The sequence below is a fragment of the Muntiacus reevesi genome, chromosome 9, assembly GCF_963930625.1.
Source record: "Muntiacus reevesi chromosome 9, mMunRee1.1, whole genome shotgun sequence".
Taxonomy (NCBI): Eukaryota; Metazoa; Chordata; class Mammalia; order Artiodactyla; family Cervidae; genus Muntiacus; species Muntiacus reevesi.
In genome coordinates, this window is record NC_089257.1 from 17,021,997 (window position 1) to 17,037,939 (window position 15,943).

The window sequence follows — 15,943 nt, forward strand, 5'->3', positions numbered from 1 at the left end:
CTGCGGTGCTGTGAGAAGCTCTGGTCACATGAGGAAGAACCCAAGTGCTCCGTACACAGCCCAGGTGTGCTCTGAGCAATAGCCAGCACCAACCACTTGCCTTGAGGTATGCCATCTTGGATGTTCCAGCCCAGCTGACCATTGTCCCAGGAGATACCATGCTGAGCAGGAAAACTGCCCAGCTGAGCCCAGTCAACCCACAAACCACATGAGAAGTCACAAAAGAATTGTTCTAAGCCACTGCATGCTGAGTGGCTTCAGTCATGTCTGATTGTTTGTGACCCATGGGCTGTAGCTCACAAGAATCATGGGATTCTCCAAGCAAGAATAGTGGAGTGTGTTGCCATTTCCTTCTCCTTCCCAGTCCAGAAATTGAACTTATGTCTTCCACGTCTCCTGCATTGCAGGCAGATTCTTTACCCACTGAGCCACCTGGGAAGCCCTCTAATACACTAGGTTACGGGTTTATTATGCAGAAATGGATAACAAACACTGGGAGGTATCAGATGTTGGTCATATCTGCATCACGACAGAAAAGGTCTGGCTAGAATGAGCATAGATTTGGGAGTCATCAGCCTCATGGGAAGTTTAGAGCCCTGTTTGGAACAAAATCACCTCCACGCCTCACATGTGTCCAGCGTGCTTAGAGCACCGCCAACTCACAGCAAATGCTTGCTGAATTAAATGAAACATTCCACATAATGAAAATCACTGGAAAGCCCTGTTTGCGATCTGAGACAACCCTCCTCATGCCTGGAATTCTAATTTTCCCTCACTCTAAGCACACTAAATTTCTTTCTCTCTCTCTGGATCAAAGTGTGGACTCCCAGCTGCTGCATTTGATACTCTTTATCCCTCTAAGGTAAGTCCTTTCCTTTGGGCATGTGGACTTGAAACCTGCAAACTTGAGTTTGGATTTTTCAACCTGCCCCACGTCCCCTCTGAGTCTAGGCTTCCTCATCTGTAAATGGAGATGAGAATACATGCCAATCTCACTGCTAAGGAAGTGCAGGTGTGAAAAGAATCATTGCAATCATACTCTCCAGGACAAGATAGGTATAGTCTCAACCCCAGACATGCCATCAATGCCCTCTCCCTGGCTGCCAGTCCCTCTCCCTGGTGGTAAATACATGGCAATTTCGGGAGATAGGAAATCTTCAGCTGTTTGTGTTTGAAAAAGCTCTTGCAGGCCTCGATTTTCCAGCCTCCTTGGCCAGAGGGTGAACAAAGCTTTTTTGTTCAGTCCTTAAGTCGTATCAGACTCTGCAAACCCATGGACTGCAGCATACCAGGTTTCCCTGTCCTTCCCAATCTCCCAGATTTTGCTCAAATTCATGTCCATTGAGTTGATGATGCTATCTAACCGTGTCATCCGCTGCTGCCCCCTGCTCCTTTTGCCTTCAATCTTTCCCAGCAGCATCAGGGTCTTTTCCAAGAAGAGCGCTCTCTGCACCAGAGTTGGTAGTCTGATAAACGACCCCCTATCCAGACAGAGCCGCAGGCCAAGGTTTGAGCCCTGGTTTGCCGGTTAACCTAACGCACAGTGTGACCTTGGCGAGCTCCTGCTCTGCTTGAACCCAAGTGTCCTACGTAAAGCGTGAAGGATGGCTCGAGACGGGAGGATGATGAGCTCAGGTTGCTTCCACCTGAGCGGATCCGCCTTGGGCCGGGGTTGGGGGTCGGGTCCGTGCTGGGCTGACGCGGTGCCGAGTGCGGGCGCACCGGCCAGCTCCCGGTCCAGCCTCCCGCTCTGACGTCCTCAAGCCGCCCTCCCTCCCCGCCCCTCCGCCCCTCCGGCGGCGGCGGCGGCGGGAGAGCGGCGGGAGCGCCTGGATCCCAGGCCGGGGAGGCGCGCGGCGGCGGGACTGAGCCCGGTGCGGGGAAACAGGCACCATGGTGCTGTCGGTGCCGGTGATAGCGCTGGGCGCCACGCTGGGCACGGCCACCAGCATCCTCGCGCTCTGCGGGGTCACCTGCCTATGCCGGCACATGCACCCCAAGAAGGGAGTGTTGCAGCGAGACCTGGAGCCCGACCCGGAGAAGGCGAAGCCCAGCGTGCTCCGGTCCGCCCAACAGGTGAGCGGCGGCGGGCCTCGGCCTCCCGGGGCTCGGGTGGGGGTCTCCCGGGCGGCTGCGGCGGGGGGGAGTGGGTGGGAAGGAATGGTTGGCGTTCTTCTTTGCGCGACAGAGCCCGGCTGGGAGTGGGGACAGCGGACGTGTTTGGACAGCGGATGTGTTCAGAGACCCTGGGGCGGGTCCCAAAGGCCTGGGTCGGGGGGTGGGTGGCGGCGGCTAGGGTGCAGGAGGAAAGGGGACAGCAAGCCTCAAGGTGCGGGCATGGGAGTGAGTGGCAAAGGGGGCTTGGATAGGAGTCGGAGCTGGGAGGAGAGCTGGGGGCCGCGGGGGAGTAATAAGACAGGGGAGCTGTGAGGATTTGGGGAGGGGGGCTGCGAGGCTTAGGGGAGACGAAGAGGGCAATGACCGAGAAGGAGAAGCCCCAGGAACGGGGGAGAAGAGAAGGGGTGACGGGGAGCAGAGTGGGGCCGCTGTGCCGCTGGCGCAGGGGAACCCACTGACCGAGCTGAGAGGGGAGCATGGACATGGACAGAGGCCGCGGCAGCTGGGGGCTGCAGTGGGCGCGGGGGAGGGGGCGGTTGGGCTGGGGGTGCTGGGGTCTGGAGAGGCCGGTGAGTATGGAGGGCCTGGGCGACCCTCACACCCTCCCAGCGGCCCGCAGCTCCAGCCAGCCTGAGGGGGTAGCTCTGAGCCCCCCTCCCACCCCCACTCCCCAAGGATGTGGCTGCAGATGTCTCTGGAGACAGCAGGACTTTTATGGCCATATGAGCTGGTCCCCCCGGGGCTCTCTGGGCAGAAAATGGGTGGGGTCCCCATTGTACAGTGCAGCTGAAGGGGGTCTGAGAAAGGTTTGGGAGGACTGCCCTAGGTGGGCTGTGAACTCCAGGACGTATCCCCGAAGTGGCAGAGGTGAAATGTCCCCTGTAGACCCAGGAGGAAGGGTCTGGACGGAGAAACTGGAGGAAGGCAGGCACCCGGGGGAAGAGGGAGGTGACTTAACGACTTCCCTGGGCCCCCTCGGTTCCTTACCGGGCTGAGAGTTCAGGAGTGGCCCTACAGAGCCGTGCCTCCACCTTCCTTTTGCCAATCAATTATTCAAAAGCCCAGGCCCAGCTGCGGGGCCCTGTGTCAGTCACTGTGAGAGGGGAAGGAAATGGCTGCTGTCCTTGAGGCACTGAGGATCCCAGCAAAGTGACACTGATGCCGGCAGGATCCGGGGTCAGCTGGGCAGGGGCATGTGGGATCCAGAGCCGTCTGAAATGGGAGCAGCAGGCTCCCCACGGGGCCTGGGTGGGAGGCAAGGGCAGGGGGCTCTTGTACAAGCTCTTCTCCTAACACGGAGGCCTCAACCTCCTCTCCCCCTCGGCACACTTGAGGGACAGCCATTCTTCTGCCTTTCACCGTGGCAGCTCTTCAGGCATTGTCCCCTCTCCCCTTCCCAGAAAGAATCACTGGGGCCCCGGTTGGTGCAAATGACCTCGGGGATCACTTCCAGCCCTTTGTCTTCTTGAGGACCAGTAGCCCAAGCAGCAGCCAATGATCTGTTAAAGACAAACCAGATCCTGCATCTCCCGAGCTTAAAATCCTCCCCAGCTTCTCACGGAGCTTTGGAGCAGACCACAGCATACCTTAGCCTGGCACGTGCCCAGGGCCAGGCTCTGCCCTAAGTGCTTTACACTTAATGCATTTAGCCACTCAGTGACAGACCTAGGTGATGATCCCAACTTAAAGATGAAGCAGCTAAGGTTCAGAGAAGGCGAGTGATTTCCCCAAGGCCACACAGCCCGAGAAGCTTCCGAGCCTAATTCTAAGCTGGTCTGGTTCTGGAGTCCGTGCTGCGAGCCGCTCCACCGCATGGCCTTGCCCGTCTGATGTGGCCAGTGTTCACCTCTCCAGCCAAGCTCATGTGAGTGCCTTGCATCACGGGTGGTCTCAGCTCCCCTGGGTTTTTATCCTTCTTGAAGACACCAACCTCTCCCATTTTCCTCTGACTTTTCACAGAGATGGCTCCTCCTCATCCTGTGGGTCTCTTTCTGTTTGCAGTTTACCTCTTCAGGGAGAGGATTTTGACCATGGCCACATATAACAAAGCCCCTTTCCCCCATTATACCCTCCATACTATTCCTTCTTATTCTGTTTGTATCATTTGTGACAGTTGGATGTGATTTTTCATATCTGCTGACTTACAATATTCATTCCCAGCACCTTCTCAGTGTCTGAAACCTAGTAGGTGCCCAAGGAGAAATTATTGATTAATATTAAGGCATCCCCAGGCCCAGTCGTTGGGGATTATTGTCTGAGTTGTTTCTTCAAATGCAGATGTATTTTGCAACCAGTTTGCAACCCAGAGCTGGCTCATAGGGTCACAATAAATGCTTGTTGATATGTGCATGCTCAGTCACTCAATCATATCTGATTCTTTGTGACCCCATGGACAGGCGAATTCTGTCCATGGGATGGTTTAGGGAAGAATACTAGAGTGGGTTGCCATTTGTTTCTCCAGGGCATCTTCCCGACCCAGGGATGGAAACAGCGTCTCCTGCCTTGCAGGAGGATTCTTTGATACTGAGCCAACAGGGAAACCCCTGTTGATCCGTGAGACTCATCCATTCACATCCCTCACTTGGTTCCCTCAGTGACAAGGATTTGGGCACCTGGATGTGAATCTGTAGGTGTGAACGTGATGAAGTTGAGCTCTCTCAGTGTTTGGCTGTCATTGTGCTCAGACTGATTCAGCCGCTGACCCAGATAAAGTACGCAGAGAAAAAAGACAATGTGTTGACATTTCAAAAAAAGTCAAGGGAGGTGGTGTTAGGGCAGATGGCAGCAGGGCGATGGGCTTGGCACATTGACAAAGCGAAGGAGTCTGGTAAGGAAGGTTCTAGGAAGATGCTTCTTAAACAGAGAGGGCGTCGGGGCTGGGGAAGAGGGTTCTAGATTCCTGTAACCAGGAGAACTGGGGCGTCTGTGGGAGACAGAGTGACTGCTCATGTCTCTGTACGTTGCTGATTGTGGTTGCTGGAAAAATTCCTTGGATTTGTTAGCTGTGCCTGGGGAATCTAATTTCTGGCCATGAACAGTCAGCTGAAGTTAAAGTTTATAGTGATTTTGAAAAGAACTTGAAGTTTTCCTTGAGGGTTCTTCACCCGAGATCCACAGATCCCAACAAGGAGTCTGTAGCTAAAATGGAAGGGGTTCATGGTCTTGGAGAGGAAAAAACTCTCTCTTCATTTTCATGAACCTCTATGTGAAACTTAGCATTTTCTGTAAATAGGAGTATAAACAACACATCACCGGAGTATGAACAATATCTGTGACTTGGTCCTCAAGGGAAATCACAGGTAGTTAAAGAGTACCTCACAGCTGTGGCAGATGCTTTACAAGAGTGTTTATGCTCATCCCTAATTCTAAATTATGTACTTATTAAATCTCCCATGAGATCCTTTTATTTAACGAAAGAGTAAAGAGGCATATGTGTAGCTATTTTCCCGATTGATTTTATTAGGTTGTAGTCCTATGTCTTTTATTTGCTGCTTTTTCAAGCACTCGGAGGAGGTACCATAGGCTTCTCTAGACAACCGTAGGAATTCATCCAATGTCTCTGTCGAGTGGGAGGTGGCCAAGGTGCAAACCCTTACTGCTGTTCATGCCTCCAGCTGGCTTCAATCCATTCTTTTTCTTGGTTTTTCCGAAATGTACATTGTGGACCCTTTCATCCTGCCTCCTTACACAATCCCTCACCCCCTCTGCCCCCTTATGTGCATGCAGTCCTTGATGGAGGGGGAGAGGGATTCAGTCTCACTACGCCATCCTTGTGACCTGGTAGCATCACCTGGGACCTCACTCTCTGTTATCAGTCCAGCTTTCAAAGCTTGGTTATTATGCAGTGATGGCTGAATGCTTGAGCCATGAGACAGAGAGGAGGGTCAGACGTGGCATGTGTATGTGTGATCATTTTTAATTCACTGCTGCTGCTGAACCTATTAGTGACAGGCAGCAAGACCCATTGGTTCCATCCCCCAGAGTTTCCTTTTCATGCTTTTCTGCACAGGCTGCCACTCACTGCATTTCTGGATCCTTGCAGAGGAAGCCCTCCTTTTGGTGACCCTAAATACCTACTGAGTGAGCCGGGGAGCTGTCCTTCCCCAAGGCTCGGTGCCCCTGACACCTCAGTGTGCCTTGGGTCCTGTTTTCAGAAAGCTTTAGTTTCAGTGTCTGATTTTTCTTCCCATCTGGCGCTTCCTTTGTTGTCCCTTATGTGAATCTTCTCAGATGCATCTCAGAGGTTCCCAGGGTAACCCTGCTGCTGTCTGCTTAAAGCTAACATGTGGTCAAAGGCTTCCTCCGAGGGCCCCCCAGCAAGTGGTCCCCAGGTCTCTTCTATCCACATCTGCCCACTCCCACTGCTACCTACTACCAAATTCTAAAATCCTACCTTCCTTCCAGCAGCGTTGAGAAGCAAAGTGACTTTTGATGGAACACTGTGTTAGTTCATTCAGGTTATTGTAACAAAATACCACAGAGTGGGTAGCTTATAAACAAAAATTTGTTTCTTATGGAGTTAGAAGCTGGGAAGTCCAAGATCAAAGCTCTGGCCAACCCAGTATCTGGTGAGGACCTGCTTCCTAGACTTTTGACTGTAACCTCACCTGATTCCCCAGTAGCTCAGCTGGTAAAGAATCCATCTGCAATGCAGGACACCCCGGTTGGTTAGATTCCTGGGTCGGGAGGATCTGCTGGAGAAGGGAACTGCTACCCACTCCAGTATTCTTGGGCTTTCCTGATGGCTCAGCTGATAAAGAATCCACCTGCAATGCAGAAGACCTGGGTTTGATCCTTGGGTTGGGAAGACCCCCTGGAGAAGGGAGAACTGCTACCCACTCCAGAATTCTGGCGTGGAGAACTCCATGGACTGTATAGTCCATGGGGTCGCAATGAGTCAGACACGGCTAAGAGGCTTTCACTTTCACTTTTCATGGGGTAGGAGGGGCAGGAAGCTCTCTTCTGTCACTTCTATGGGGCACTAATCCCTCTTATGAAGGCTTCACCCTCACAGCTGCTCACCCCAAAGCCCCACCTCTTAGTAGCATCACCTTACAGGTTAGGTTTTAATGTACAAATTTTTAGGGGGGCCTAAACATTTTGACCAGAGCAAACACCTAATAGGTTCGAAGTTTTTAAGAAATAATTTAAATATGTGTTATATTTTTATCAAGTAACATATGTATAGTAGAGTCTTTCCCCTGCTCTGAAATTAAGTGTATTTCATTTTCCTTGTACCTCTGACAATATCCAGTAGATAATGGGCACATGACAGTCAATGTATATTTGAGTTAAATCGTCGTATCGGAACATGACACTGAAGAAGAGAGTAAAGGTACAAAGGAATGCACATGGTTAAGATTCCATTTCCACTAGATTTGAAATCAAGCCCGTTCATGTCTGAGGTTTCCACTGGGGATAGGTAATGCCTGGGGCAGAGTGGGGAAGCCTCTGTTTATAGAGCTTTTGTTTATAAGCTCTGCCTCTTGACATGGCACTGGTTACACAGCTGTGTCCACTTTATGAAAGAAGGCATATACAGCTCTACATTTATGATTTATATACTTTTCTGAATGGAGTTATAATTCAGTAAAGTTCTTCTCTGTCAAGTTGTGATATAATGTTTATGAATATTGTTTTAGTATCAAGCCAGTGTTTTTTAATAGGAGGATTTGGGGACTGTCATCAAGACATGGCCCTCCTTTTTGTGGTCTGTTATTCACCACCCCCCTGAGCCTGCCTGCTTTCTGCTGCTACTGCTGTGGCTGCCTCCTCCCTCAGACTAGGGCCTGGGGAACATCAATGTGTCCTGGTTAATGCTCCTGCCTGTTTTCCTTTTCCTTAGACCACTGGAGCAATGTCTTCTCAGAGCACTTGTCTGAATGTAGACTTGGCAGAGAGGGTGGATCAGAGCCCCACTGCTACATTTCAGCAGCTAATAAATTCACTCATTAAAGGTTAATGAACATATTCTAGGCACTGGGACATAGCAGTAAAAAGACAGGTGTATGCTCTTCCTTGTAAGTGAGGAAGCAGACAGTGAAGCCAGCAGTTGTCATTAAACATATTACAGGTGAGGTGCAGGGGGCCATAGGAAAGCCTTAGGATAGGCACCTCCAACCTTGCCCCAAAGTAGGGCTTGTCTCCAGTTCTTGTTGGCTGCCCTGACAAGATCTCCCAGTACTTCAGTGATCACAGGAGGCCAACATGAATTGCTAACCCCACTCCTGGAACTGATTTGACCCTGGACTGCTGAAAGGCCTGAACTCCTTGGATTCTCAATCCTTTTAAAGAATTGATTTCTCAGCTGGTAAACTCTCCTACTGATATAAACGAACAAAAAATATATCTGTTTCCGTAGAGTAATAAAGAATAGTGGTGTATAGCTAACGTTTATTGAGTTCTTCCTGTGTGCCAGGCACTGTTCTAAGCTCTTTAATCATATTAATTTTATCCCCACAATAGCCCTATGAAATATGCATAATTATTGCATCCATTTTACACATGGAGCTTACACTGTAGCAACTTATTCCGTAGCAGAACTGGGAATCAAATTTAGGAAGTCGGGCTCCAGAGTACACATCTTTGACTAGTAGGCTGGAGTTTGGCAGGAAGAAAATAGTCAAAATTTTACCTGAGCCACTGCATTTCCCCAGGTATGGCGTAAAAGTGTCTACAGTATAATGGATCTTTGCAGGTCAGCTTTGGAAACCTTTCCCAAAGCTTTGGCTGGCTTCTGTGCTTCTCGCATCCTTCATGCTTGGAGCACTGGGTGCAGCCCCAGGCCCTCCAGAGAAATTTACACAGTAAACATGTTTGGGCTGGTTGCTTAGTAACAGGGAAGACAGTATGAATTTTGCATCAAGAAATCAGCATGGATTATTTCAGGGAGATGAGCATATGCCCACTGGAAGCACTGGGCTCTTTGAAACATACTGCGGACCTTTGGTCTGCGTCCATTAGTCCTTCTCAGTGACAGGTCCCAGACCTCTCCCGTCTTATTCCCTCTCTAGTTTCTCCTCTGGTTCATCAGGTAGATAAATCAGGTTCATAGCTCCTTTCTTCATGTGATTGACAGCTCACTAGCACCTTTTGTTCACTCCAGCAGAAAATGCTGCTGCATCTTTCAACATTTTTAGATTTTCAGATACTGGCCCAGATTACTCTCATGTGCCTGCAGTACAGGAAGAGAAAGAGAGAGACCATCAGAGCACAATGGGAGAAACACCCGAACTGGAAATCAGAGGGGCTTAAGGGGAAGGCAGAAGGGAGGGGAGAGACCAGCAGGATGGAGAAGCAGCAGACCCAGAAGACAAAGAAAGGAGACAAGCTGAAAAGTGCCCGACCACCCCAGAATCAGAGGGAGAAATCAGAGCCTGAGTGGATGATCCCCGTGCGTGTTATCATCGTCACCTTCCTTATCCTTCCCCCCACCAAGGGTCTCAGTTTACTTCACCTAGGTTCCTGGGGGCTCTACAAAGTCAAGTCCAGTTGAGGTGGTATTTACTACTTCTCAGTGACATTTCTTCACGTTGGCATCACTGGGCCAATGTGATGCCAGGAGAAGGAGCCTTGATCGCTTACCATGTCTGTTCACTGCACAAAAATAGACCTTCCCACTGAGGAGTTCCCTAAGTGCTAATTAAGAAAAGGCTGTTTTAATTGATTCATATTATAGAACATTCCTAGGAGAGTTTTACATGGTGTTTAAGGGCGTTGCAATGATTTACAATGATATTTTGGGAACCTGACTGATGTTTGGGATGGACTCGGAATGCATTTTAATTTTTCCCATTTAAAACAGTGGAATGCAAGTGACTGCTCTCTGAAATTCACTAGCCTGGCAGGCTTGTTTCCATGAACAAATTAGAGTCAAATAATGAGGGGTGGTTGCATATATGAATATGTGCACACATGGATGTGAATATGTATACATGCATATACGAATATGAGAAAAGGGGAAGAGCATCCCATGGAAAATCTGTGAAACTGAGCCCTAACCCATCTGGCAGAGACCCTAGTGTACTTTGACATATTTCATTGACTCTGTCCACCCTCCTCTCATTAATCCAAGACAGACTTTTCTTTCTTGGGTGAAAAACTGAGCCGAATGGCAGAGAACAAGAGAAGTGAGGAGAAATATTGACTGACTGCGTGAGTCATTGGATGGATGGATAGATGAATGGGAAGGAGACTCATGGGGCCACCGCCTCTGCTTGCAGCCAACACAAAAATCACAAGCCCAGAAATGCAGGAGAAGGTGCTGAGCTTGTGGAAGAATCTCTGTGTTCACCTCCAGTGACAAGGCAGAGAATCAAAACAAGCCTGGAGGGCATGAAGTCTTCACTTTCTATTGGTTTCCTGCCCTTCAAGCACCCTTCACACAGCTGACATTGGAAACAGTTTAAAAAAATCTCCCATTGCAAAGACCAATGAGACAATGCTCTGGGAGAGCACGTTTTACTTGGAAAATCATTATAAACCACGCAGTTTTGAACTTGCTAAAAGTAGCCTGATAAAAGGGGTGTGAGTTACTGAGGCAGGATAGTGAAGACTTTGCTTTTCAAACAGAATTAAGAATGATGCTTTCGTGAGTTCCCTGGTGGTCTAATGGATAGGATTTGGTGCTTTTACTGCTGTGCCTGAGTTCAGTCCCTGGAGGGGGAACTGAGATCCTTCCCACAAGGTGAGGCCAAAAAAGAAAAAAAGAATGATGTTTTCAAAAGAACTGCATCTCAAGATGAAGAGAAGGTTGGGGAAGAGTGGTTTGGTTGGGCAACTAGACGACTTACTGGGAAACAGCTGCAGAATGAAGCTGAGAATAACTGCAGTGAGCTCTAAACTCCTTCTGTGTTGCATATCCGACCCCCCATCCTTTCTCACGGTGCACCCCCCAAGCACCTTAGGTTGTGTTTTTGTTTCCAGCACAGTTAATTCACAAAGAAAGGGCGAGGCTCCCAGAGAGACACATGGTGAAGGCAGCAATGGCACAAGAAGAGACGAAACTCCGTGGGGAAACATTAACATGGTCTCAGGGCTCTGGGCCATGTTCCCTGCAAATGCGTCATCTAATAAGTTGCTTACCTTGCGAGTGGGCTGGATCTTTTCAGTAGCAACATGACTATTGATCTTTGTGTAACAGCCTCATTGCCAAACTCAGAGAGACAAAGGATCAGAGGATGGAAAAGAGTGAACAAGAACTTAGGTATCTCGTCGGTAACAACTACATGGTAGACTTGTGTGTATTTGGATATTCACCAGAATGAGTTTAAGTAAGAACAATCTAGTCTTTGAGACCATGCACAAGAGGAAATTGCCTCTTAGAACAAAAATGTTCATTTCATGATCAAATCGCTGAGATGTAATAGGAAGCAAATTAGACTTAGACTCTAAACCTGAATTTCTTTTCTTTTTACAATTTTATTTATTTTATAGCTGCACTGAGTCTTCATTGCTGCACGTGGGCTTTCTCTAGTTGCAGCGAGCGGGGGCCACTCTCTAGTTGTGGTCCTTGGGCTTCTCCTCGCGATGGCTTCTCCTGTCGCAGGGCGCGCTGCATGGGCTCTAGGTGCCCAGGCTTCACTGCTCTGTGGCATGTGGGATCTTCCCGGATCAAACCAGTGTCCCTGCATTGCAAGGCAGACTTTTAACCACTGGACCATCAGGAAAGCCCCCAAACCTGAATTTGAATTCAATCTTCAGTGTTTTCCAGCCAAATGACCTTGGCCATTCTGAATCCTGCTTTCTTCCCCAACAAAATCAGAGGTGATAGCAATAAGGCTCTCCACGGTAATATTAAAGACTAAATGAGATGATACTTTTGAACACACCCAACACATTCAGCACCTGGTCTCTCTATTCAGTATATTTTAGGTATCTCTGAATCCTTGAGGATGTTTGTTTAGGTATGTCTGAATCCTTTGGATATAACTGAATCCTAGCATGTTCATTCATTCAAAAAATACTTCCTTACTCTGTAATAATGTAAATGGGAAGAGAATTTGAAAAAGAATAGATACATGAATGCGTATAACTGAATTACTTTGCTGTATGCCTAAAACTAACACGACATTGTTAGTTACCTGTTGTTGTTTAGTCGATAAGTCATGTCTGACTCTTTGTGACCCATGGGATTTCTCAGGCAAGAATACTGAAATGGCTTGCCATTTCTTTCTCCAGGGGATCTTCACAACCCAGAGATCAAACGTGTGTCTCCTGATTGGCAGGTGGATTCTTTACCACAGAGCCAACAGGGAAGCCCTAATCAACTGTGCTCCAACATATCAATAAAAATCAAGCACAGCAAATCAAAACAAAACAAAGAAAAGATTTATTAATCACCTATTATGTGCAAGACACTGGATTAACACTAGGGACACCAAAGTGACCAGGCAGACAACACCCTTGGCTTCCTGAAGCTCCTGTCCTCAGGGTAGAGAGCTTCACGGCACGGTCGTACAAATGGATATAAATCTGATGGTATTAGGTGTGGTAAGGTAGGTAAGAGTTCTCTCAACAAGTGATAACTCATTAGTGCTCTGATCTTAACATATTTGGAGACTGAGTAAAGAGTTTTGCGCATGCACCCATTACACATATATACTCAATTCTTTGCAAAGTGTATGTATGTTTATATGTTATGTGTACATATTGCTCTACTATTATATTATGTACATAATAAAACATGCACAAAATGAACCTTTTAAAGCAGTAATGTAAAAATAAATTATAAAATGAAATTTTGTCATTTTCTTCCCATACCCCAAATGAATGGTCTGGCACACCCCTATGGCATAAAGTTAGTGTCATTTACTAAGTCCTAGAGGTGAGGACTTGAAGGATTCTCGGTACAGGGTATGTGCAAAGGCCCTGTGGTGAGAAGAAATATCACTAAGGAGGGACTGAAAGAAGGCAAAAGTGGGTAGAGCTCCAAGGGTACAGGAGGGAATAACTGCAAGTGAGCAGGGCAAGTCTGGCCAGAGGGCATCACACAGGACCGCTGGGCCAACAAGAGTGTTGGGATATTTTCCCAAGAGCAATGGAAGCTACTGAAAGGTCTTAAGGGAGATGTCACATAGTTGGATTTAAGCTGCAAGAACATCATCTTGGATGGGGGAAGACTAGATGTGGGGAGACCAGGGAAGCTCTGGAGAGAGACCATGATGGCTTGGACCACCGTCATTGTGGCAATAGCTTGGAGAGGTGTTTAGGAAATAAATTGACTGGCTTTGCCTCTGAGTTGGCTGTAGGCTTCAGGAAGAGGGAGGAGTTGGGGATGAGAGCTAAGGGTTTCAATTAGGGTGGTGGTACCACCTAGTGAAACAAGGATGAGGCCATGGATTTAAGTCATGAGGTCACTTTTGTGCAGGGGGAGTGTGAGGAACCTTTGAGCTATCTCCATGAGGTGGTTCTGTAGGTCTGGAGCTCACCATCTGGCTGGGATGTATATTGGGGAGTAGAAAGCCCAGCCATGAGCATGGCTGAGACCACCTGGTTGGAAAGCTGAATGAGAGGGGTAAAGGCCCTGGGAACAAGTCCTGGGGGACGCCAATGTTTCATGAAACAAGGAGGGGTGGCCAGAGAGGAAGGAGAAAACCCGGAAAGTGTGATATCAAAATATGAATAATGACAAGAGGAAAACTTTTGAAGAAGAAGGGAGTCACTGAAAAGTCAAGTAAGATAAGGCTGAAAACATAGAATGAAACAATGAAGATCCTCAGTGACCTTGGAGGTCAAAAGTGACCTTCAGTGGCTGATGGGGCCTCTGGGAAAGGGTTGTAGTGGGGGCGGAAGGTGACGAAGGAGGACAGTACCAAATATAAACAGTTCTTTTGAGTTGCGTGGCTGCCAAGCGGTGGAGAGGGCTAGGGCCTGGCTGAGCGGAAGATAGAGGTCAAAAAATTACTGCACACCATTGAAAGCTGATTGGAAGGAGCCTGTTGAAAGAGTATAATGAATGTTAAAGAGAGAGGGAGAGAAACAGACTGAAAATAGCTAGGTAGGGTAAGGCTCTCATACGTGGGGATGGGGTGCAAGGCTGGGATGGAAGGACTGGTCCTGGAGAGAGGGAGAGAGGGGACACCTCCTGCAGTATCACAAGACACTGGATGGGCCACATCATCAGTCCGTAGAAGAGGGCATTTCCCTGTGTCTGTTAACAGGACGCTAAGGGTCCAACCAGCCCATCCTAAAGGAAATCAGTCCTGAGTATTCATTGGAAGGACTGATGCTGAAACTGAAGATCCAATACTTTGGCCACCTGATGCAAAGGACTGACTCATTGGAAAAGATCCTGATGCTGGGAAAGATTGAGGGCAGGAGGAGAAGCGGATGACAGAGGATGAGATAGTTGGATGGTGTCACTGACTTGATGGACACGAGTTTGAGTAAGCTCTGAGAGTCGGTGATGGACAGGGAAGCCTGGCGTGTTGCAGTCCATGGGGTCGCAAAGAGTCGGACGTGACTGAGCGACTGAACTGAACTGAACTGAAAGATCTTTCGTTCTCTTGGTTTCCTTTTTCCCCTGTGAAGGCAATCAGAGGAGAGAGAGAAATTCCAAAATGTGAGCTTGAGGGAATAGTTAAGGAAACAGCAAGATTTCTGGGAGGTACTAAGTCTAAGGTTGGTGACCATGACTCTATCAGGGAACCATCTGCCCTTTGAGTGACTCTCCCAGCTATTGGATACAGGCATCACTGTGCCGCAGAGCTCATCCAGTGCTTCCCCTCGTGCGATCAGGGAGAGAATGGGGAGGTGAGGGAGCCCTTTAGACTTTGAAAGGGTGCTGTTGACATCATGGCCTGGGTAACTGAATCGGGAAAGTTGCAAAATGGAGAAAGAGGAGAAAGAATAGAGGCCTCTGAGATCTGAAGATTCCTTGGGTTTGGAAGAACAGCTGAGAAGGGCTAGTCCCACAGCTGACCATGTGCACTCTGAGGTCACCCACCAGGGTCAAAGGTGCCAGAACCATCCCTTCCTTCCTTCACAAGGCCTATCGGGGGCAGGGGCAGGGCACAGAGTTCGAGTAAGTGATCAATGGACTTAAAGTTGTTTCAGCTGACTCGCTACATCCATGGATCTGAAAAGCTGACTCTTCTATGGCATTTTACATGAGGGACTCGCGCATCTGTGAGTTTGGTGTCTGAAGGGTTCCTGGAACCAATCCACCAGAAATTCTAAGGGATGGCTATATTCAGAAGGCCAGATGTGTCAGAAGCTGGGTCACATCAGTTCAGTTCAGTGACTCAGTCATGTCCAACTCTTTGCAACCCCATGGACTGCAGCAGGCCAGGCCACCCTGTTCATCACCAACTCCCGGAGATTGCTCAAACTCTTGTCCATGAGTTGGTGATGCCATCCAACCGTCTCATCTTCTGTCATCCCCTTCTCCTCCTGTCTTCAATTTTTCCCAGCATCAGGGTCTTTTCTAAGGAGTCAGTTCTTTGCATCAGGTGGCCAAAGTATTGGAGTCTCAGCTTCAATCTCAGACCTTCCAATGAATATCCAGGACCGATTTCTGTTAAGATGGACTGGTGTGATCTCCTTGCAGTCCAAGGGACTCTCAAGAGTCTTATCCAACACCACAGTTCAAAAGCATCAATTCTTCAGCACTCAGCTTTCTTTATGGTCCAACTCTCACATCCATACATGGCTACTGGAAAAACCATAGCTTTGACTAGACAGACATTTGTTGGCAAAGTCATGTCTCTGCTTTTTAATATGCTGTCTAAATTGGCTATAGCTTTTCTTCCAAGGAGCAGGTGTCTTTTAATTCCATGGCTACAGTCACCATCTGCAGTGATTTTGGAGCCCAAAAAATAAAGTC

At 48.5% G+C, this 15,943-nt stretch overlaps 1 protein-coding gene across 1 annotated transcript in view; it reads left to right on the forward strand.

Annotated features, from left to right (window-relative positions):
- The first annotated feature begins 1,893 nt into the window (after positions 1–1,893).
- The window catches only part of SYT13 (synaptotagmin 13), a 38,646-nt gene continuing 24,596 nt past the window's right edge, over positions 1,894–15,943 (forward strand). Inside the window, exon 1 of the mRNA XM_065945618.1 lies at positions 1,894–2,076. Within this exon, the coding sequence (XP_065801690.1) occupies positions 1,894–2,076 (183 nt within the window). The remainder of the gene's footprint in view (positions 2,077–15,943) is intronic.